Source organism: Podarcis raffonei, chromosome 5, assembly GCF_027172205.1.
Source record: "Podarcis raffonei isolate rPodRaf1 chromosome 5, rPodRaf1.pri, whole genome shotgun sequence".
In the NCBI taxonomy this organism is placed as follows: Eukaryota; Metazoa; Chordata; class Lepidosauria; order Squamata; family Lacertidae; genus Podarcis; species Podarcis raffonei.
Genome location: NC_070606.1, coordinates 57725717 through 57749220, shown reverse-complemented (window position 1 = coordinate 57749220; position 23504 = coordinate 57725717). Strand labels below are relative to the sequence as shown.

The window sequence follows — 23504 nt, the reverse complement described above, 5'->3', positions numbered from 1 at the left end:
TATCAGATGATTATCTTTGTTTTGGAGGGGGAAGGTTTATGCTTCTGTGATCCATTGGCATCTGATTCTGGGAATACACAGCACCCTGCCTATCCCTATTGAAAGTAGGTGGAGCTCTGTTTGTTTTGTTATAATGAGAACATGACTGTAGGTTTGTGCTCCAGTTTCGAATAACAAGGTTTTGTTGAAAGGAAACTTTTAAAAGTAATGCTTTGAACTGCAAAATAATAATAGGATTAATTTCTACATTGGTGATACTTTTTATAAGCAGAGCCTGGTTTTGTTTGGCATTTCACTTTTTTATGTGTCACAGTTAGCAAACTTTTCTCCAAGATGAACGCTTTATGCACCCAACTGTTGCTCTCAGTGAGTTCTTGATGAAGAATAGGTTTGTTAGCATGAGTGCCCCTGTGGTGTTCAAAACTATGACACTGCCAAAACAATCATGAACTTGTGAAAAATAATTTATGATTATGTATTTTCTTTTTTCTAAAAAGGCAAGGCATCTTTGGAAGTTTTTGTTATTTGTTTTTTATTGATTTTTTAAAGTGTAAATACATCTGCACAGACTTTCAAAGTTGGTTTGTGGATGAATATATAACTTACAACAATTAAACTAAACAGTCAAAATAATATGAGAGAATGAATGCCAGAGTAATTGCAATTACATTATTCTTGTCATTTGTTACATATATCATAATTTAATAGAGAAATGATAGGGAATCTTTGGGAGTTTTAAAGCAGTCCTGTGAATATGATTTAGCGAAACAAGTATTATGGTAGTGGTAATATGCAGTATTGATTCATCATAAATGAATAGTAGCCTGTACAAAGCAAGTAAACTATCTGTTCTGCCCCATTTTCCAGAAACCATTATGCTGTGCCATTGATTTCAGATTTAGGATTTGTCTAAGTGCAGGAGAGAGGCTTTCAATACTTTATTTCACAACACTTGTGAACTTGTGAGATACAGCTGTGTTACCACCTTGAGCTTGAGGTAAATCCTTGTGTTGGTATGTGAGGATGAGTTTTCCCTTCTTGGCGCAATGATAGTTCTCTTTTGATCTTCTGTAAGCCTCTATGACTTGAGGGGATGTGGGTTCAAATCACCACTCATTCTTGAAGCTTATAGGATGATATTGTGCAAGTCACATGGTCTCTCAACCCTACCTCACAGGGCTTTTGTGAGGATAAAGGGGGGGGGGGAGACCATTTGTGCTATGAGTTCTTTGGAAGGGCGGGATAAGATGTGGTTTATATAATAATCTCATAGGCTTGAATCGTCCTATTTCCACATCTCTCAAACATTTGTGAAAAGAAAAGTGATAACTAAGACACTAGCAACATGAATTTAACTTTTGTAAAGCAAGTGTGAAACAATTGTTAATTTCACAAAAACGTGAGTTAATTTCAGCCAGATGTGAATAATTAATAGACTTCTTACACTGCTAGGGCTATACTTCCCTTTGTGTCTTTGCTAGAACAAATTTAATTCTGTTCCAGCTTGAATAGTATGTATGTATGTATGTATGTATGTATGTATGCATGCATGCATGCATGCATGCAGTGATGCAGTCAGGTTATTCTGGTGGACAAGATTGTCATGTTGTAAGCAGTAGAATTTGTACAGAAAGGCTACCATTTCAAAAGTCCATGTCAGTTTTGGACTGGAATCTCCAATAGCAAAAGCTTGTCTAAGGAAGTAGAATGCTACTTCCCCTCATTCAGAAAACTGTTGTGTTTAGACACTAGAATTACGTCTGCGTTCTTCCTGTTCACTATTGTATCATTGGTTGCTAGGGGAACCAGCTATGGTAACTTAAGAAGGGAGATTTCACCCAGTGCAGCAACGGGACTGATGCTGACGGGTGCACAATGTTATCCTTCCGTTGCATTTAGGAAGCTTGTTTTGTGCAGGGCTGGGGTGGGGTGGGGCAACCAATAGTGTATATACTTCATGTGAACCCCACCCCAAAACCCCCACAGTTTTGTGTTGGCACAGTCCAGAGGGCTCTTATTAACTGCTGATAATTCCAGCTTTTCCTTCATTAAAGTAAGTATCTGGCTCTCAATTTGGCAAGATAAATTAGAAGATACTATGTTTCTGAGGACTAAAGCTGATGTAACATAGCATGAAGAGTATCTGGTAGAAATCTCAGCCAAGCCTTAGGCAAATCCACTCGTTTCTTAAGCCTGTTCTGAAACACTTCACTTACATAGACCTTTCCCCAAATTCTTATTGTTTGTCTAAGGAACAAATAGACTAATAAAAAGAAGTTTCAATACCATTATTTCCAGACTTAACCTGACTCACAGATCCAAAATAAGTCTGTGGGCAGTGTATGCACCAGCTGTACTTTGTGTTAATTGAATTATATGCAAATTAAGTTACATGCAGGTTGCCCAAGCTGCCCCTCCTCTAGCTTATTTTTCCAATAGGGTTGGCAGTGCTAGGCCGATTGGCTGGTATAGCAGTAAAGGGGAAATTACCACAATTCTGTGATGTAAAAAGGCAAAACACGCACACACGCGTAATAGCTGATTACCATTGTGTAATAATAATCTGTGGTCTGCTTCTGAGTTTCTGAATGCTAATAAATGTCAATGAAACAAAAAGTAGGAATGCATATTAAATTATATAAATGGTAGGATGTGGAAGATCCCTGTGTCTACCCAGGAACAAGTTTCCTTTAAATCGGAGAATTGATTTCCCCCTGCTAAGTTGCAGTTTCCTTGTGCTACATGTTAGTCTGTGTCCTTGTTACCTTATAAATGCCAGCATTGCCCGTTCACAGTATATTATTCAAATCTGATGGACTGAAAAATGTGGGGGGGGGGAATTATGTAGACCCCATTGTTTTCTTTTTAAATTATTAATCAATATGAGCAAAGGGTTAAAGGTAAAGAACCCCTGGATGGTTAAGTCCAGTCAAAGGTGACTATGGGATGCGGCGCTCATCTCACTTCAGGCCGAGGGAGCTGGTGTTTGTCCACAGGCAGTTTTCCGGGTCATGTGGTCAGCATGACTAAACTGCTTCTGGTGCAACGGAACACCATGACGGAAACCAGAGTACATGGAAATGCCGTTTACCTTCCTGCCACAGGCAATATGAGCACTTGGCTATTGGTACATGAAAACAGTGCATCATAAAGTAAGCAAACTCCTGACTCTTCCAGTGACATGTGAGGAGGGAGTGGGAATAAGCAAAAAGGAAAAGGAATAAATTGAAAGCCGCATTGCACAAGCAGAAGTTCTTGCGCAGGGCTTCCGCTGGCAGGGGCCCCTTAGGTGAATCCGGCCCCTAGGTTCCCATCTGCCTCTTGGACTACTTTTTTAAGTTCCCACTCACAAGAGGGTTTGACAGAATGAATGGAATAGAGAGTTGTGCAGCATTTGATGCTAGAGTAAATTAAATGGCAATTAAGGAGAAGACAATTACCATAGTTGTCCCAAGGCCCTGGAATTACCCTCCTATGGAAAGTATGGAGCTGCTTCTTTCATTTCTTTCCAGAATAGTAATAAGAGCAAACACAAAACTTTCTTATTCCAGAGAGCATTTGTCTATTGAGTTGTGCTGTACTGTTGCTATTACATTTTTCCAGTTCTGATGTTATCTGTTGTAATGAATTTTCTGTTTTAATGTGATTGTTGGTATATGTGTTAATGTCTTGAGCTGAGGATATTTGGGATAGAAATATGTATTTTAAATTGAGTAAATAGAAGTGGAATACTGGCTCCGAAATACCAAGATTGGACTATTGAGAACAGTCAGCTAAAACTATTCATTATACACAGACTGTGAGAGTAGAAGCTGTCCTGAGAAAGTGAAACATCTCTTATTTGTGTCATTATACCCTTTATGTGGAAGCGTGATCTATTTTTACCTGAGGTAAAAGAGTAAAAAGGGACTTGAAGGTGTGAGAGGAGTTTCTGACATAACACTGTTCATGTAGTTCCTCCACCCCATAATAATTTGTATGTTCAAATGCACATTCACATTAACAGATCTTTTAAAAACTACTCATGCAGAAGTACTCTCAAAGCCTTTCAGCACAGTGAAGTCACATCTGCACCATATATTTAAGGCACTATTATACTACCTTAACAGTCATGGCTTCATAGTTTGTTCAGGGTGTTGTTCGGAGACCCCTATTTCCCTCACAATCCTTCTTCACGGGGAAGTGGGAATTGTAGCTCTGTGAGAGGAATAGGGGTTTCCGAACGATTCACAGAACCCTTAACAAACGACAGTTCCCAGGATTCCTTATGAGAAGCCATGGCTGTTAAAATGTTAAAATAGTGATTTAAATGCATGGTGCAGGGGTGGCCTAAGTGTATTTTTATCGCCCAGAGTTCATGTATCTTCCTTGGAGGTTGTGCTTCATTTGCAACAACAGTATTTTCCCCGAGCTGTCAAAACACTTTGGGTGGTATTCAGCATAGTTTTACTGAGAGTAGACCTGCTGAAATTAATGTGTGGGGTCCATTCATCTCAGTGAATGCTCGCTAAGTGAAGCTTAGTTGAATACCACCTAATAATGTACCTGAGGGAAATGTGATGCACCCCTCAAATAGCACCTCCCTTGTTGTTATGCTTGCCATGTGGGAATGCGTGGGAATGTCATTGGTAATACAATGTTTCTTGTGAAATTAGTGCTCAGCAATGCAGCTTTTCCTTCCCATGCCCTGCGTACCCTATTCTGTTAACTTACTCCTTTATCATGTTTAATTATTTTCTTTAATGGAAGCTATCTGATTTCAGGCTGTGTAATTTCTCCTCTGCAATGCTTTCCCAGTAATACTGATTAAAATAGAAAAGCACAGCAAGGCTTTTCTCCCCTTTCCCATCTCACATATTAGGTGAGCCTTTTTTTATTATTTAAAGTATTTGGTACAGGCTGGATCCTGGCCTGGTTCCTGAGTCATTTCTCCATCTCTCCCCTCCTCTTCATCTGCAGTCCCCCACCCTATTACCAAGGGTCTCTCACCCCAGAAGCAGATTTTCAGTATATACAAGGGGCTGAAGGGAAAGCGGGGGGGGGGGGCTCCAACATTAGGGGCAGGGATGCCTGAAGAGTGATGCCTGGAATAGACTCCCCAAGTGCTGCAGATTTGTACCTCTCACATTTGCCTTTTCTATTTTAAAGCTTCTCTCGTTTTCTATTTTAAAGCTGCTTCTCTCCTGAGTGTCACAAATGCTGCGAGTACTTACACAAAGCATCAGTCTCTTAAAACTGAGAGAGAACCAGAGCCGAACATGGGATGTCCCTCTAATAAGGAACAGTTGAGGTGGATGCGAAAGTATCACCTCTCGACCCTGTGCTTGACAGGAAAGCGAATGAAGCGTGGCCAGGGATTTTTTTTAGCTTTGGCCTTTCTCAGCTCATATTTCCAGAAAGATGTTAAAAATTCAGATGTGCTCAAAAATGTTAAAAGTGAAGGTATGCGCCTGTTTCAAGTCGCCACCATATTTTATAGCCAGGCAGCGTCCATCTAATCCCTTTGTTTCTTCATTTATGTAACATTTTTGCTCCGTTTGGGGGTGGTTACGAGTCTTAACTGATTCATAGCTCAGCTTTTGCAGAGCTTATCTTAATTAACTAGCAGAGTAGCTGAGCTCTTGAAAACAGCTGTGGTTGCACGGAGCAACTTTGCTCAGGCAGAATGCATCTCTCATTTCTAACTAGCCAATGATATTGCCTGAGAATCCCTCGGTGCACAAATGCAGCAGCACTTTAGATAAAACATTCCAGAAGAAAATAGGGTGGGGGAAGCAGCAACCTAAAAAGCACTGGAGTAGGCAGTTTTCCTCCTTCCTTAAGAAATAGAGTCTGTGAGTGAGCCTATTGTCGGGCAATGAAACAATCAAGAGCCCACCCAACTCCCATAGAGCTTTCTGCAACCTCCCAGCTATTTCCTGCTCCCAGGAGGCCTGAGGTGCCTAGACCTTGAGGTAAAAGCAGAGGAAACAGGAGGGCAAACACCAAATTCTTTCTCACTGCCTAAAGAGAAGATGGTGGCCTTCCTCTGCAGTGCAGTTAATCCCCCTCCCACCTCCCCCTGCCTAGACCCAGAATTAATTACTTGATTATAAACCCCAAGTGGTAGTTAATAATAATCCCCTCAAAATTGGTCTTTGCTGTCATTTCCCCCCTCCCACAAACTCTCTTGCCTGCTCCTAACCAGTTAACATTTCCTCCTGCTCTGTCCTTCCCCTGTTTTCATTAAAGGTTTGAAACTAGGCAGATTTTTTTCTCCTGAGGGGGATTAGGTGCACTGAGAGAATTAGGGCAAACGTCTGTGGATTTTCTCTCTCTCTCTCTGTGAGCGTGCCCTTGGTGCAGCGTCTGGAGGTGCCCAGTACCGATCCTGTACTAGCAGCTTTTGGCTGGAGACCAGCTTCTCCAAGCCAAGCTGTTGAGCAGATGATTCAAACTGAGTAGCCATTTTGGTATTGGTCAGTTAGGTCCAGCTTTCTGCCCTTCTCTCTTTTACAGAAACTCAGTATTTGAGGGCAGAGTGTGTTTTCCCCATCTGATAATGGTTTTTAATGCACACACAACAACCCACAAATTCAAATGCCCTTCCCCAAAAGCCTGGGCAGAAAGATCTTTGCATGCCAACAAATCAGCATCAGCTCTACTTCCATTTGCACAGAGTAAGGCTTGCTACCACAGAGAAGAGAGAGGGAGCATTTGGAAGGGTTGGTTCTAAAATGCTTTGCCGCCTTCTGTATCTCTAGGTCTATGTATGCTTGGATCTGTATAAATACTCTGCTACGGCCTCTGAAATGGTTTCTGTCGGTGTCCTTCATTCGTTCCCCAACCCTAAAAATATAATAAATATTTATCAGATCCGGCAGAAGTTATCTAATTAGGGAAAATGTGTTCTGCATGAAAATAAATCCAAATTCCTACCCTAAATAATCTAAACTGCACATTGAAAATTGGGCTGCAACACATTGGAGTAATCCTATTCCCATTGGGGAGCAGCAAGGGGTGCGGTGCTTCTCCAACAAAGAGTAAACTATGCAGTGTCCTGCCTCCTCAACCATTGATATGGGAGTTGCTCTGTTGGTTAATCATTAGATTAACCATTAGATGATTAGGCAGGTAGGTAATAATAATGATGATGATGATGATGATGATGATGATGATAATACTTAATTAATTTAAAGATTAGTACCCAACAAAAGTCATATGTGGTGGGTGCCATCTTAGGAGAGGTATTTCCCCATCTTTCTCCCTGTGGAGGGAATGTTTCTTCCCTCCGCTATGCACATATAAAGTGTTGCCTAAAAAGCAAGAAACGTGTTCTTCTTTTGCAGCTGTTGTTGTTTTCACTTATGGAATTTATGCAGAGTGGATTGATTTAAAACTCATACAATTAAGGAGTTAACTTCTTCAGTCAGATGACAGCTATTAAAAATAAAATAAGAATCCTGTGCTCGGAAGAAATCAAGCAGATCTTATCACCCACCATCATGTTTTATAAAGCACCCCAAATTCTTCTGTGTGCTGTTCAATGAAAATCTTAAGAGGATGATGCTCTGCCTTTAGGTTCACACTCTGAATTTGGCAGTACAATGTGATGGCTAAAAGGGTGGGTAGATGGACAGAAGGGGAGGGAACAAAACAAAATATATAGACGTTTGTTTATTTTTGGGGGAAAATGATTCTTCATTGGTTCAGAGTTGCCTGAAAGCACATGATGAAGCTCCACCGCTGAAAGCTCGTGGAAGGCTTGGCTCTGCATGGATAAGAGCTCTCTTGGGAAGTAGGTGTAAGATGCTGCAACTTATGTGGAGGTGGAGTGGGCTGCAAGTTTAATAAATAGATTGTCCTTTCCCTCTGTTTTATGGGAGACAGAGTCTCCTACCTGCCTTATATATATTCAAATGCCCACATGTTTCCAGGATTCCAAGTTCTGTGTGTTCAGTGATCACAACACATGGAACAAATCCAGCCTTGTTTTTTCTATACAGCTGTCAGGTGTGGTTGTTTTTTTTCTCATCAATGGATAGGAGCTGATCCATATAGCCATGTTAATCAACATTATCTCCTTGTATGACACCCAGTGTGGCACATAGGATAAAGTGTCGGATCTCTTTAATCTTGCCCTGCTTTCTCTTTGTCTTTGGAATTGGGAAGAGATTTTTCACAAGGCAGGCTGAGTTGTACGGCGTGGCTTGCTTATTTAAGCCACGTGGGATCTGTGCCACAAATCTTATTTATTCCCTGTGATGTGCCTTGATCTTTCATTGTTGCCTAGTTAACCTAGTGAGTCATCATACTATGATTATGGGAGCCGCTGTGATGTAATGGATAGAATGTTTGGCTTGAACCAGGGAGACCTAGATTCAGATCCCTGCTCTGACAAGAATCTTCTTGAGTGGCCTTGGGCACATTGCTGTCTTTTAAGTCTGGCCTGCCCCAGAGGGCAGTTGCAAGGATAAAATGTCCTTGGCTTTTTGGAAGAAGGGCAGGTGCAAATTAAACAAACATGCAAACTGCAATTATCCACATGATAGTTGATCAGCAATAGCCACAGCAATTGGATAGAGCTTAATCATCATGTGAAATAATTGTTGATCGGTACTATAGCTGGACAATGTTATCTGGGACAAAGGTCTGCATTTGACTGTTAAGATTATACACCAAACACATTTGTTGATGCAGAAGATAAAGACTCTGCAGGACTGGTTTATCTGGATCATTTATTATCACAAAAAGCTCATTTGCCAGAAATGACATCAACTTCCCCTGCTGCATGAAGTCAACCAGGAAGCTTTCTCATCCGAAAAGGTGTTTGCCTAAAGCCCTTTCATCTCTCTTACGTCTTCCAAATCAGTGAAGATCCATTATAAATAATGTCCTTCCCCCACTCTTCAGAAAGGACTGAAAATGGCAATGTCTGGATTAATTTCTGCCCTGTGCATTCATTGTGCCATTGTCAAAAGTGCCATTTTATTCCTCCCACCTTGCTCATTTCTCCAGATATGATATCTGGGCTGGATGAGGGCCCGGAAAAGCCTGCCTGGTGAAGGCAGTTAACTAAAAATTGGGCACAATATGGAAGTTGATACCTCCAGTTGATATTACACTAGAGCAGGCTTGCACAACTTGTGACCTACCAAACATGTATACTGATTCATGTTTGTGTCTGTAGAAGAGATGTTGAGTACCTGGTAGGCTAAATGGGCCACAAGTTGTAGAGGTCTGCACTGGGGGATATAAGCATTCCAATATTATTGGTCTCTTTGGTTGCTGTACTATCAGTCGTATATATTCCTTCCACCACTTAATCTTCCATGTTCCTTCATAGTGTGCTCCTTCCTTCCTTCCTTCCTTTTTGCCAGATCAATCTAAAATGTATTACTTGGCATTTCCTAAATCGTGCTGTTGATAACCAGAGTCAAACTCTTCTGTTATTTACAGTGTCTATCTTCTTAGGTGTGTCAGTAGTACATTTTTTAAAAAGTACTTTAAAAATGGCAAGCAGCTATATGGTTTATTGATATAAGAATCATGACAATAATAAAAAATCTCAAAAATTAAATATGAAGTAAAACCCAAGGAAAAGTTACATAAGCCTCAAACAGGACGGAGTCAAGCAAAATGAAAGCCGAACTCTTGTATATGTTACAGTGTTGCCCATTGTGTTAATAATAACCTTGAAATAATTAACTGTGAGAGCATGAGACTGTTTTTTTAAAAAATGTTTTAGATATGTGTTTGTTTTGTTTTTAAGTGTATTGGCTTCTGTTCAACGTAGTGCTAAGGTTATGGTTTCCTCAGCGCAAGGATTTTCCTTATACCACAATAATTTATTTCCATCTCCTCCACCAATGCGCTCCACAATCTGTTTTAGGGGTTCTTCCAACCTTCCAGAGCAGACTCAGAGGACTGTGCCCCGGGGGCACATGCAGTGGGAGTAGAGAAGGATATTCCCATTGGATTAGTGGGAATTCTTGTAAGGGCTTCTGCCACTGCAACTATTTAGTTGATTAAGTCCCATTATTTTGCTAATTTGTTGCTGTTTGCTGCCCTTGACTCCTGGGGGGGAAGGGTCAGATAGAAATTAAATAATTAAAATATTTCTAAATATATTAAGAAAAGCATGAGTGAGATACCTCTCAGGTTTTCTCACACTGAGATTCATACTTTTCAATTTTTGATTGACAAACCCATGACATTAATACATCTCCAGCATGGAATAGAATTGCCAGTCTACAAGCATGCTTGGGAAAGGTGAGGTTGGTGGGTAGAAACTTTTGCTGTTACTCTCTGAACAAACTAAGCTTGTTCATGGCTTTGGGGATGGAGTTAAAAACATATTTATTCAGGGATTGATCAGACCTTGTTAAGGATGCAATCGATAATCGCAGAGGTGTCCCAGGAGCTATAGGATATTGTGAATCTCCCTCCACAGGCAAAGGGGGAACTGCATTGCTAGAGGTCTTTTCTGGATGACTTCAGAAATTTCTGAGATTGTAGCTGTGATGGAGGCAGGGCTGAAAGGGTAGCTTGTGTGGATGTCTGCTCAACAGGATCCTTGTCTCCCTCATAGCACCAAACAGAACCAGAAACCACTGGCATGGGAACATACCTAGTTAATTCCCTTGCTTAAGACGCAATTGAAGGGGACAAAAAAAGGACAGAAGCAGGGGCTTAGGAGATGGAGGGTACCTCTGTTGTTGATCTCCCACAACTGCCACCAGAAGGGTTGCTCTGCCTGTGGTCTTGACCCAGTTACCCTGGCTTCAAGGGATCAGAGATGCCTTTTTAAGGGAACGGGCTAATGGTTAGAAGATGCCTTCAGTCTGATCCAGCATGGTATCCAATACCAAAAAGGAGATCTTCCAAGTGAGGAGTGCAGGCCCTCCATCTTCTCCAAACTGGCTACATTATTGTTTTCCCTAGGTTATTTTTGTGGCTAATAAGAAAATTGTTGCTAACAAGAAAATAAGTTTTTGAGGGGCTTGAGGGGATGGGAACTTCAGGATCAAGAAGTCTTGGAGGTCTTCTCATGACATTTTAGCTCTCTGGGTATGTTTTTGAAAGCTCATGTAGGGAACTAGCCAGGAAACGATGGACGCTGCATATTTATAACACAGGATGGTCCTGAAAAGGCAGCTCATGTGTCTTCTAGAAACTTTATTCTTTTTCTGGAGCTTGGGAGGGAGACTGCTTTCCTTGTTCTTGTAATGTCACAGTGGCTGTGTGTGGGCATCGCGATGCACCAGTTTATTCTTTAGCGTGGACATGCAGGTGTCAGGAGCCAGAGTCAGATGTAGGTCAGCGATAAAAGAACACAGTGTTGGCGATGTTAACTCTTTAACGAAGAAACCAAAACAGCACAGGCTTAGTGATCCCAGCAACTCTTCCCAGTAGGTCTTGACACCCAATGAGGCAGTTGCAAGGACTGAAGGTTCGCACCTTCCCACAGCTGCCTAAGTCCCCTCCTCTCCCGGGTTTTTTCCAAGCAATTGGGGACAGTGTCTGCACGCAACAACAATCTCTCCTCTGCTCTTTTCATTTCTGTGTGTGTTGTGAGAGACCGGGGGGGGGGGGCTAGCTGCAGCAGGAAGGGGAGACTCCCTGGATTCTTCAGCAGCCGGCCTCATCTCTGTCTCCTGGCCCTCCTCCTCTCCAGCCTCTGAATCAGGACTGCTCTCTGCCTCAGGCTCTTCCTGCTCACTAAACCCTGTTGCCTTTGGACACCTCCTTCCTTCCTTCTGCTCCTTTCCCCCCCTCTGACCACTCATGGTCATCCCACCACCAGTCTCCTGGCTCTGAGCCTTCTTCCCCTGGGGGTTCCCTTGGGGGTTTCCCAGCTGGTGCCTCCCACTACTCTGCCTCCAGCCAATCCATGACAGCGAATGACTCACCCAGCAGGAGAAACAAACAACAAAGCCAGACTTCACACTCTGTTCAAAGTGGTTTATTTTGCTACAAGCAAGTCATGATGTGAAGCCAAGCTTTTGCTCTTCGCTCCCCTTTCATAGTTTGTTTGAGGGTTTCCTGGCATGGACATTAACACTAAACCTGGGCAACATTGTTTGTTGCTCCCACTTGCACAAGGAGAGGAACAAAGCAGTAGTGATAGTCAATGGATTTCTGTGAAGAGTGAGAGCTAACAGTTCTAGAAGACATTTTGACTTATGGCTCTCACTGTAGGTGTGAGATGCAAACTCCATTTGATACATTACATCAAAAGCAGTAATGCATAAGTCATTTTAAAATTATCCTGCTTCCAGGTAACTTGTAAACCAGTTCTGGAACACACTTTTTCTGACTCTTGATTTTCCTGTTTGTCCCTTTTCTTGCAGAAGATGCTAGTGAAGCAGCAGGACCGCCTGGAGGAACGCGAACAAGACATTGAGGAGCAGCTCTACAAGTTGGAGTCTGACAAGCGGCTGGTTGAAGTAACTTGGATTTCTCTCTTCTTCCCTCCCCTCCCCAGTGTTAGCCGCAAGAAGGATGCTGGGCTGCAATTACCCACCAGTCAAGGAAATACCTTGATAGAGGAACTGGGAAGGGAGAAAGTTTCAGCCAGCATAGTAATAATGGAATCCTAGGTTAGAAGTCCTTATTCTGCCAGAATGACCTTATAAAGGGCCTGCCTGCTGTAGCTCCTAAGCAAACCCTATAGCCAAAGTTTAAAGGACACAAGGGTGTGAAGTCTTTGGCAGAGAGAGCAAAAATGGCCGACTCTGCAAGCATCTCTCCATACAGCTGTAAATCTAAGACCTTGCTTTGTTGAGCAGGGACAGACCTATTAAGGTTTGGTTCCCATCATCCTATCCCTCCTGGTGCCTTACTTAAGAAACCTCACTTTCTTCTTCTGTGATAAGGAACAAAGACCAAGAGTCCTCACTCACAGCCTCCTTCTAGCTATTATATCCCCATTCTCTTCCTGGTTGCCTGGTGTTCCCTCTGCAATGGCTACTAGTTTAGTTTCCCCCAAACTGGATAGCCACTCTATCCTGTTCCTTTACTGAACAACTCTGTATTCTTGTGGCTCCCTCCTAGTCTGATCAAAGCAAAGTCAGTAACCTATGCTTTTTTGTTCTTCAGAAAAAATTGAGAGCCTGGGTAGGTGCCCTAGGCATAGCTACTGCATAAAGGAACACCAGTCATTTAGTTTCAGAGTACATCCTCCCCACCCAGCCTCAGTCACAAAAGATAAAGCAAGTAGGGATGAAGGGAGGCTAACAAGAGGCATTTTTCTTCCCCCTTCTATACCACCAGGAGAAGGTGAACCAGCTGAAGGACGAGGTGCGCCTGCAGTATGAGAAGATGCACCAGATCCTTGAGGAGGATCTGCGCAAGACGATGGAGATCCTAGACAAGGCCCAGGCAAAATTCTGCAACGAGAATGCTGCCCAGGTGCTGCACCTCAGCGAGCGGATGCAGGAGGCCAAGAAGCTGCTCAGCTCCGTTCAGGTCATGTATGACAAGACCGAGGACATCAACTTCATGAAGGTGAAGTGGGGGGTGTTTGGGGAAGGGGAGGGTCTGGTGGAGCACTTGGCAGCAGGAATAAGGGAAGGACTTGGAGCTTATGTGACAACCCCAACCCCAAAATGGCCGCTTTAAGCCTCAGCTTGACACAGCTCCACTTTCATCCACAAAAATGGAAGCTTCTGCTTTTCCCTCCTACCTTCCATGAATTAATTAACTGTTTGGCACAACTTGGGAGTCCCACTCCCTTCCCTACACTGGGCTACTTACCTGCCCATAAGGATGACCAAGCTTCAGAGGGAAAAGCTCAACCCAGGGTAGTTTCATCTTCCAAAAGATCTCAGAGATGCGGAGTAATGTTTATTTGTCAGGGTTACTTCTTGTGTGTAGATACTCAAGAACATCATGCAAAATGTGTGTGCCTTGTGACATTTTAAATTGTCACGCTGAAATTGTGGAAGAACTGATTGGAAAAGGATTCGGCACCCCTTTCTTTCTGTGTTACTGAGAGCAGAGGGGTGTTGGACATATAGCAGGGAGACTCAAGTTCAAATCCCCCCTTGGCCTTGAGCCGTTCACCATCTCATGAGTCTAACCCACTTCACAGAGTTGTTCGGAAGAGAAGACAGGAAAACTCAGTGTAGGCTACCCTGAGCTCTTGGGAGGAAGTGGTGGCAAGTAGCACATTATCAGAAATGTGGAGCTGGCGGAGATCTCAGGGCATAGCCATGAATGCATATTATGCAGCATTCAGGCTGAAGCTAAGGCAGCCTGGCCAGGCAGTGCCTGGAGCCCTAAGCCTAATCTACCTCACAGGAATGTTATTTAGAATAAGGAGCATCTGGCAACTCAAAGTTAAGGATTAAACTAGGAAGGTGTGCTAGCTGCCATAAGAAACACCAAGCATTTAAGGCTGGGGGAGGGGGATGATATATATATGGACGGTTACTACTTTGGAGTTAAGTTCCACCAGGGAAAAGCTCAACATTTCTTAGGTTCAGGAAGATGGGATTTGCAATTTTAGGTGCTGCTTTGTATAACATGTCATACTAGGAGATTTCCCTTGCAGCTGGTGGGGCACCGACATGTCCCCAGCAGGTTTCCCTTTCCGGATTCCTAAACTGAATCTTGTCATGTCATACAGCAGGCTAATGAATACAAGGGGCATCTCAACTTGTGCTCTGGTGTAAGATATTGCTGAGCAACCCCCTCTCGGGTTAATCTCCCCATCACATAGACCAGATGGCCCACTCCTCATTTTAGAAAGACGATATGCCCTTGACCCCTTGAACAGTGCTGTCTGTCAAAAAGAGGCTTTCTAAGTAAATCTCAGCAGCTGATTGGCAGGGTATTTACACCCTACTGGAGTATATCCCTTTAGCTGAGCTGATCCACCAATGTTGGCCTAATTGTGCTTCAATAAATATCCAGAACCTGGAGTGGTAGCCTGTAGCAAATGGATTTTTTAAATTTTTTTTTTTTTTGCCAGGATGCAATATAGCTATATAAAATGGCCTTGGAGCTGGAGGACAGAGTTTTTTGTTGGCATTGTTCTGACAGTAGGGAGATGACATGAGGCTAGAGTAGTGGAGGGAAATGAAAGCAATAGCCTTTGTAATCTTGTGCTTCAGAGTTAGTGGTTTGTTCTGGACTGTAGCTAAAGTGACAAGTTAAAGTCTAGAATCAAGATGCTGATTTAACGATGTTGGGGGGGGGTTTGAAGTTCCCATAATCATCATCATCTGAATTAAAGATTTACAAGGCAGTTTCTGCCTGGCACACCTGGTTGCTTTAGAGAGCATTCTCACAAGACGAATGAAAACAGCCCTTCTAGTTCCACCTTTGTTATCCTGGAGGACTGGAGCCAAGCCATAAATTACTCAGAAGAATTCTTCAAAGTGGCAGCATTTATTTTGCTTTTGTTAAGGTGTTGTGCACTGCTAAGGACTGAGCTTGAAATCTGGTGGCAGATGCTTCCATTCAACAGAGGGATGCAAAGGTGTTGTTTGAGTCTCAAATAATAGACTTTTGGTATAGCAACAGCAGCTTAGCATTACGTAGTACTTCAAAGTGGATTACATATATTATCGTTACAAAGTTTTTACAACAGCCCTGTAAAGCAGCCCAGCTTTATCTACCTTTAGTTCATTATAAGGAGCTGCATAATTCCGAGGCTAGTGACCTACAAGGCTCAGTACTGCAGCCCTGACTGGCATTGGACTTCAGGGCCTTGTCAGCCTTAGCCTTGTTGCCTAAGATCCTTCTGCTGCAGATGCAGGGGCTGAATCTGGGATCTCTACCTATGTGCTTTGCTCTGAGCTGTGGCCTCTCTCAGATAGTGCTGCTGTATCTGGGAAGTACAGTGTGTGGCTGTTTGTGAGGATGGGTGGTTGAGTAAGAGGAATGTCCTTCATATGAAATCAATGAGGGTGCGAGGGAGACGACAGAGAAATCTACAGAAATGGGGAAAGGTGCTGCTGCTGTGCCACAAGAGGTCTGCATGACTTACAGCTTCTGATTCCATTTTCTCTATTGCCTCCTAGAATACCAAGTCGGTGAAAATCTTGATGGATAGGTAAGAAATCAATTTCCTGGCAGTCTGGGATTGGGTGAAGGAGGGTGTATGTCTATGATACAGCTAATCTAGAGGATCTTCTTTGGGGAGAGCAATAGGTATCAAAAGGAGTGTTTTGTAGACATCTTAAGCTACTGCTCCTCCCACGGCATTGGGGAAACCTTGCGATAGGGTTCCATCAAACTGTGGTCTACTTCATTTATGTGGTCCCTGGCATGTCTAAAAAAACAGCAGGTAAAGGCTGTGGTACGTAGGTGGTCTGTGGACAAATGCCAGCTCCCTCGGCCTGAAGCGAGATGAGCACCAAACCCTATAGTTGCCTTTGACTGGACTTAACCATCCTTAAAAATTATACAGCATCTAGCATTACAATTGCTACAACAGACAGAAAAGTCATCAAGTGGGGGAGGAGTTTGGGAACTGCTGCTTTATCAGGGAGTTACAGTCTTGCTAGAAGTAGGGATGAGGTGCTACTGCTGAATTCTAGTGTTTATATCTTGAGCTCAGCACAGTGCTAAGAAGAGAAGAAGCCTTATTTACTGTAAAAGAATTAGGGTGCACGATCTGTTTAGTTTCCTGAAAGAAAGCTGAGAGAAAAATGGATTATAATGCCTAGCCACTTCCACAGGGAGAAAATACTTGGTACTAAAGGTATATTTTCATGAATTGGTGGGAGATTAGATGAGAACTGATTGACGAGCTGTGCAAAATCCAGTTAAGAATCAGCACAACATTTTCAGGAGCAATTCTAACCTGCAAGACAGGTTGTTCACACTTTGTAAGAATCTAGTTGACCAAATCCCACCTCTAAAAGAGTGTATCTTCTTGAACTGCACTCAAGTCATGCTTCTGTCTTATCTGTGGGTCCTGTGTTACTTAGCTCTAGGCAATGTGTGTGTGTGTGTGTGTGTGTGTGTGTGTGCAGTAGTGGCGCAGGGGGGGAGGACTCTTACAGCATTGGGTTCTGCTCTGTAGCTCCACTCACAATGCAAAATAAAAATAAAATAAAACGGTTAGTGAAACTAGGTAATTTTGATCAGTATTGATGACAAGAAAATGTTGAAAGAGAATATGGTAGTGGTGAATGGAATCAAAGCGAGTAATGTGGCACGACACGAAAGTCAAGGAAAGAACCAGTTGGCCCAACTCAGAAGGGAATTACAATCTGCTTTTCAGCAGATAGTAGTAGGAGGAAAGTCAGTGCATTACGTCAGTCTGTAATGTAGTATACTGCCCCCCTTTTTTTAAAGGACCCAGAACTGCACAGGAGGCAGCCTGCCCCCTCCCAAGATTGGCCACCTCAATTCCAAGCTCTTCCTGAATGAGATTGCCAAGAAGGAAAAACAGTTGCGGAAGCTTCTGGAAGGTGAGTGATGCCTCTTTTGACCCTTCCATCTCCTAGGCACACCTGAACCCAGGAGGGAATGCTCTAATCTGTCTTTGTATATGATACACAGCCTTGATGTTGCTGGTCAGGGTGGTGCTTTGAACTAGAAATCCAAATATCATTGAAAGGGTGAGGGTGGGAAAGGTAGGGAGCGGATGTTCCATGTAATGGTTTTCTCAGGGGCCAAGTTTATTTTTGCTGTATGTTATTGTTTGAGATCAGTCTCTTGGATTTGATCTTTACTTGTCACCAGCTAGCTACCCTGAGATTAAGGCAAATGATAAAAACCCCAGAAAATTCTGCAGTCACATGTAATTTCTTCTATATATATAAAAGTGAAGTAGGAAGTAGAAAGTAGCAGTGCTGGAATAACTCAGGCTGTCTTGAGCCTCCCCAGCCCCTAGGCACATGGCTTTCAAAGCAGAGGAGACTGATCCTAAAAGGGTATTTGCAGTTTGTTAAGGGTAGTTCTTCTTATTCCTGCAGTGCGGTTGATCCCAGAGTAATCTTGGGGCAATTTATGATCTCTGATTAGGAAGGAAGGTTTTTCTTTGTCTTTGTCTTGTTTTTGGTACCTGTCTTCCAAATCAGGAACAGTTGGATGTTACACTTGGAAATACTTGGATGATGTGTTTTCATGACTTAGAGAAACACATCATGTCCAGGTTTGCAACCTTTAACTCTGATATTTCAGGCTAGTTGCCTCTTCTCTTCCTCCTCCCCCAATAGACAGTGTTGCCTCTGACTTCTCGTTGTCCCTCGCAGCCCCGCTCTACTTGGAAGCACTGTCCACTAAATCTTTGGGAAGGACTTACTTCCAATTAACAAATTGTATAGGGTCTGCAACCTTTTAGTCTGATTCCTAAGCATATTTGCGTGTGGCATTTTCAGGGGCTCACTCGTATGTAACATGGCATAAGTTTTCAGCCACAGCCTTCCTCTTTTGGTCTCTGTATTTCTTTCTATGTGTCCAAATACAATCCCAGTGCCTGTCAGGAAAGCTCGTATTACTCTCTGTAAGAAACCTTAAATGTACACGCTGTTTTCAGCCTGACTATGACTCAGCAAAGATAGTACTCCTGTCAACCCCTTCTTAAAAACACTTTCACTTTTGGGTTGCAGTAACAAAAACATCGCAGGCAACACATGGGAGGGGAAAACATTGCTCTTTAAGTTGGCTGTAGTTTGGCTTCAGCTGGAGTGCTTTTCCATTTTTGAAAGGGATTTGGAGTGTGTGTGTGAGACTGTGGGTTAAGCATGCAAAGAAAAGATAGCGCAGCTGAGCTTGACACAAAGAAGGCTTTGGATATGGTATTAGATTTGACACCCAAAATAGTGGCTGTTGTGAAGAAGAAGGTGAATGGGCTGTATGCCAGGATCGTAATGCTCAGAGGTGGGAAACTTCAGGCTCTGGCGGCTAGATGTGGCCCTCCAGACCTTTCTAATTGCACTTGGGATTCTGCCCCCACCCATAGCCCTCACTGCCTCCACATTTTTTTTTTAGTGTTTCTGCTTAGGTAGAATATATACTTGAAATGCAAAATGCCTCTTGTTGGCCCAGAGGGAGAGAGGTGTGGCTGGGCATATGAAGTGTTTTATTTGTAGAGAAAGCTCTGGCTTTTGTGTGGCTGTAATGTAGACAGTCACACCCATTGCTCTGCCCACTTTTGCCTTTGGTTCCGCCTACCCCTGGCATGCCGAGCCCCTCCCCACTGAAAGAATGCCCAAGGAGGAATGCAGCAGCAGCCCTCTGGCTATACACAGTTCCATGGAGGTAAGTCCCACTGAGTTCAAAGGGACTTACTTCTGAGTAGGCATGTATAGGATTGCAGTGTGAGGCTAGGAGAAGAAGCAGGGGTTTCAAACTGCAGCCTTCCAAATCTAGGATAAATATTGAAAGGCTTGGGGGAGAACCCTCCTGAATTCTAAAATCAGTTTGGCAGTAAATCTATTTCCCTTCAGCAGAGATAGAGCTTCCTTCCCTGGGAATTTTGAAGAATAAGCTGAATGGAAATCTGTCAAAGGTGGTTTAAATCTAGGGATATCAGGGAATTGGAGTCAGCTCCCTGATTCTCTGAGTCTGCCAAGAGAATAGGCTATGCTGAAAATGTCTTATATTCCAAGCTGATGATCAAGAAGCCTTTGAGAAGCTACTAAATATGAGCATTGATCTGCAACTAGTTTTGCCAAAGGGTGAAAAAGTGCAGGGCAAGCACAAGGCTGGATAGCAGAACAACCAAGAATAGGGTGGAAAGATTGCTAATTATTGCAGGAGGTTCAAAAAAAGAGAAAAAAGAATGACTGTTGTGGAACAAGAAGTCACAATGGTTTAACAAAGCTATCCCCAACCCAAAACACTCCAGATGTTTGGGAGTGCAGTGCCATTAGCCCTAGACAGCATAGCAGCTGTAATAAAAAATATCTTGAGGACACAAGGTTGAGGAGAGATCGCTTGATGGGTCAAAAAGGGAATGATCTTCCAGGCAGAGGGAGCAAGCAACATCTCAGAAGGTTTGAATATGAGCTTGGGAAAACAAATGGCAGGGCTCATAGAACTCTAGTTGGCTAGAGGTATCTTGGTGTTTGCTTGCCTGACATCACCACCAGAATACCTTAAAATCCTGGTCTGGATTTTCAGCCATATGTGGACTTGAAAAATTGAATTGCACTTTAAGCTTCACCTGCCAAAGAAACTGCCGTGAGAATCCAGCTCAGCTTTGTCTTCTCCAGGTGTTGTAGTTCTCTCCACCCCCTTATCCCTTGGTTTCTTAGCCCCTGGACTCTGCTAAATTACTCCACTAATAATACAGAGCATCCCAAGTCTGGACTTGCCTAGCAAGCAGGGTGTGAGGTAATTCTTGGCTGGCAGAGGACACTTAATGCAATCAGACGTTCACCTTGTACCTCCTGTGGCTGGAATAGGCCAGGGGGTGGGAAATTAGGGACATGGTTAAAGGGTTGTGGCTATAAAGCTTCACCTTTGAGCTCCTGGGATAGGTCCCCCAAAGCCAGGTTCTGCATCAAAAACACCTCCAACTCAATTATGCAAATACAAGAAGCAATGGATATTAGCACCATCTTCAGATTTTTCGCACTAGACCGTGGATATGCCATTTTGTGAAACTTGTATTTTCTGTTCATTTGTTTAGTGTAAGAACTGTAGGCTGGCAGGCAGTTCTGAGTTCTAAAACAGGAAGGGCCTAGGATGTTGCCTTTTTCTGTAGTGTTTGGCACTATGCAGGTCTTCTCTGCCAGATTATAGAGGACATTATGTGGTCACAGATTTTCTGGTTCCACATGCCTCTGAAGGATCATTCTCTGACATTTAGTACTTGGTGAGTTTATCCTAAAACAAAACCCCTTAACTTACTTCCATGCCGGGTTTGTTTACATAGTGGAAGAACTAAGAGAACAGTGAGCAAAATGCCAGGAAAATCTGTAAATGATTGGCGACTCTTTCCCCCAGCTTGTGTTCTTGTGCTTTTTAGTATGTGGTTGTGAGGTCAGACCTTATACTTTGACATTCTCTGCCGAGGCCTATATTGCTGCATGGAAAACTGGGCAATTGGATCTCTGCCCGGGGGAGGGGTGGGGTGTTGCTTCTAGTTGGCTCCAGGAACTTGGAAAAGAGGGCTGCCTTCTTGCTCAAGGTGACAGCACGTTGTCTTCTCTGTTTCCTACAGGTCCCTTCAGCACCTCGGTGCCGTTCCTGCAGAGCATCCCTATGTACCCTTGCAGCGTCAGTAATTCAGGAGCCGAGAAGCGCAAGCACTCCACAGCTTTCCCGGAAGCCAGCTTCTTGGAGCCCTCTTCGGGACCTGTGGCCAGCCAGTATGTGAGCCAGGGGGCTTCGGCTGCTGAAGGCCAGTCTGCACAACCCATGGTGCCTTGTAGCTCCACCCAGCACATAGTAGGACTTCCAAGTGGCCCCCAACCAGTTCACTCTGGCTCCATGTTCAACCCTTCTCACTACCCCAACAGCACATCATCTCAGCAGTCTGTGCTGTCTCAGTATGGTGGGCGCAAAATCCTTGTCTGCTCGGTGGACAACTGTTACTGTTCCTCAGTATCCAATCACAGCGGGCATCAACCGTACCCACGGTCAGGCCACTTTCCATGGACAGTGTCGTCGCAGGAATATTCCCACCCCCTCCCACCTGCTCCCTCCGTACCTCAGTCGCTTCCGGGATTGGCAGTGAGAGAATGGATTGATGCATCTCAGCAACACGGACGCCAGGATTTCTATAGAGTTTATGGTCAGCCTTCCACCAAACACTATGTCACCAGTTAACCATCTGGTTTGGATAGAATCTTTACTGATTTTTGAAAGTTTTTTTGTTGGTTTTTTTTAAATCTAGCTTTTGTTGTCGTTGTCGTTTTTAAATCAAACCCATTTCCATTATTCCCTACCACTTGCCAGAATCTGAGAGGGGCATTGCTGTCATCTCTGTCTTTAATTTAATTTTTTTTTTTTAATCTTCCTTTGTATCAGGATGGGCGGGAGGGTGGGGGAAGCTGTGGAAAAAAATTTAACAAGGATATCAATCAAGCATCTATTTCTGGATCATGTGACATTGCTACTTTCCGGTTTGGAAAACTTTTAAAGGGACAGATGATCCTTTTCTATTTCAAAGTCTCTGGGCTCTTTTGGTTTTGCTTTTTAAAATTCTTTTTCGCCTCCCATTTTTTTAAGAGGAGAAAATTTCTATCATTGATTCATTAAGAAATGACATTTGTAGATTTTTTTTTAAAAGGCTGATTTTTTTGTGTTAAAAGACCACGTATCGTGCATATTGGCATTTTTTTTCCTTCTTTCAGAGATTTGTAAATACACAATGGCAGGAAATGAAATGCACAAAAAAAGGGAAAAGAAACTTTTAAAAAAAGAAATAAAAAAATCTGTTTTAGTTTCCAGGAGGGAAGTGTGTGTGTCAAGATGCACACATTCCTTCCTGTGTTTCGTTGATGCAACTTCCTCTAACAAGCACTTTGTATTAAAAAAAAGTGGACTTCCTGTTATAAGGTGCAGGTATTTATTCTGTAACCAATTTTAGAACACACACAAAAAATATTCAAATAAATGTGATCACTTAGTGCACATGCTTTGTTCTGCTTTGCCTCCGCGGGCACTATTTCAACCAACGCCTCGTCTGGGTACAGGAAAAAGTTACTCAAACAGAAAACTGACAGCATTTAAAAATAGTTCGCACTCTGCTTTATGTGCTCCCTTTGGAATAATCTCAATCAGAAATGCAAGTACCAGGTAACTGTTGAAGGCTAGTCAAATATGCTGCACAATATCCTGCACCTTCTGGAGTAAATTGGGAATATAGTTTGGATATAATCATTGAATTGAACATGAATTGGTGTAGTACTGCAGAATAAACGGTATATGTAACTTACGGGTATTTAGAAATAAGATGCACAGCATGTGACAGATGGGTTCTTATACTCCTCATCTGCTAGGCCTTGGTTAAAAATGTGAGACTCTGTTAAATTAAGAAAGATGTAGCTCTTCATATAGGATATTTTGGCCAGTGCACTGCAGTGCAGAATATGTCACACTCTTTGGTTTCCCAAACATCTCTTCTTTCATTTAAAACACCATTTTCTAATTCATTTGGAAGCATTGTTTGCAAGAGTTCATGGCTATACTAGAGATGCAGTTTTTAAACCATTAATGAACATTAATGTATAGCTCTGTTGTATGATATGTAGGATACACTCTCATGTACCCCGTCATCAAACGCAGTGAGTCTTACCTCTGGGTGTATTTGCACTGGATTGCAATATTGTTCAATCTTATTTTTTATTTTATTTTTTGCCTGGAGTTTAAATTCACCATCACCATCCCTTTGAACTCCCAAGTACAAAACAACTCCTTTTAACCCCTGCTTTTGCTTCTGCAACATTTGTGTTTTTTTTGTCAAAGACAAATGATTGGGGCTGAGAGAGAAGTGATTTACCCAAGGCCATAAATAGTAAGCATAGGTAAGTAAACAGGTATTGGTGGGGACTGGACGCTAAAGATCAAGTGCTATAATCATCCACATCACCCTCACAAACCCAATTCCC

General features: G+C 42.9%; 1 protein-coding gene across 2 annotated transcripts in view; it reads left to right on the top strand.

Moving 5' to 3' along the window:
• The window catches only part of TRIM8 (tripartite motif containing 8), a 65169-nt gene extending 42642 nt beyond the window's left edge, over positions 1-22527 (top strand). For both annotated transcript variants that reach the window (XM_053389341.1, XM_053389340.1), the window contains exons 3-7: positions 12333-12428; positions 13255-13488; positions 16011-16042; positions 17293-17408; positions 21113-22527. In XM_053389341.1, the coding sequence (XP_053245316.1) occupies positions 12333-12428; positions 13255-13488; positions 16011-16042; positions 17293-17408; positions 21113-21720 (1086 nt within the window). In that variant the 3' untranslated portion in view covers positions 21721-22527. The remainder of the gene's footprint in view (positions 1-12332; positions 12429-13254; positions 13489-16010; positions 16043-17292; positions 17409-21112) is intronic.
• The last annotated feature ends 977 nt before the right edge of the window (positions 22528-23504 follow it).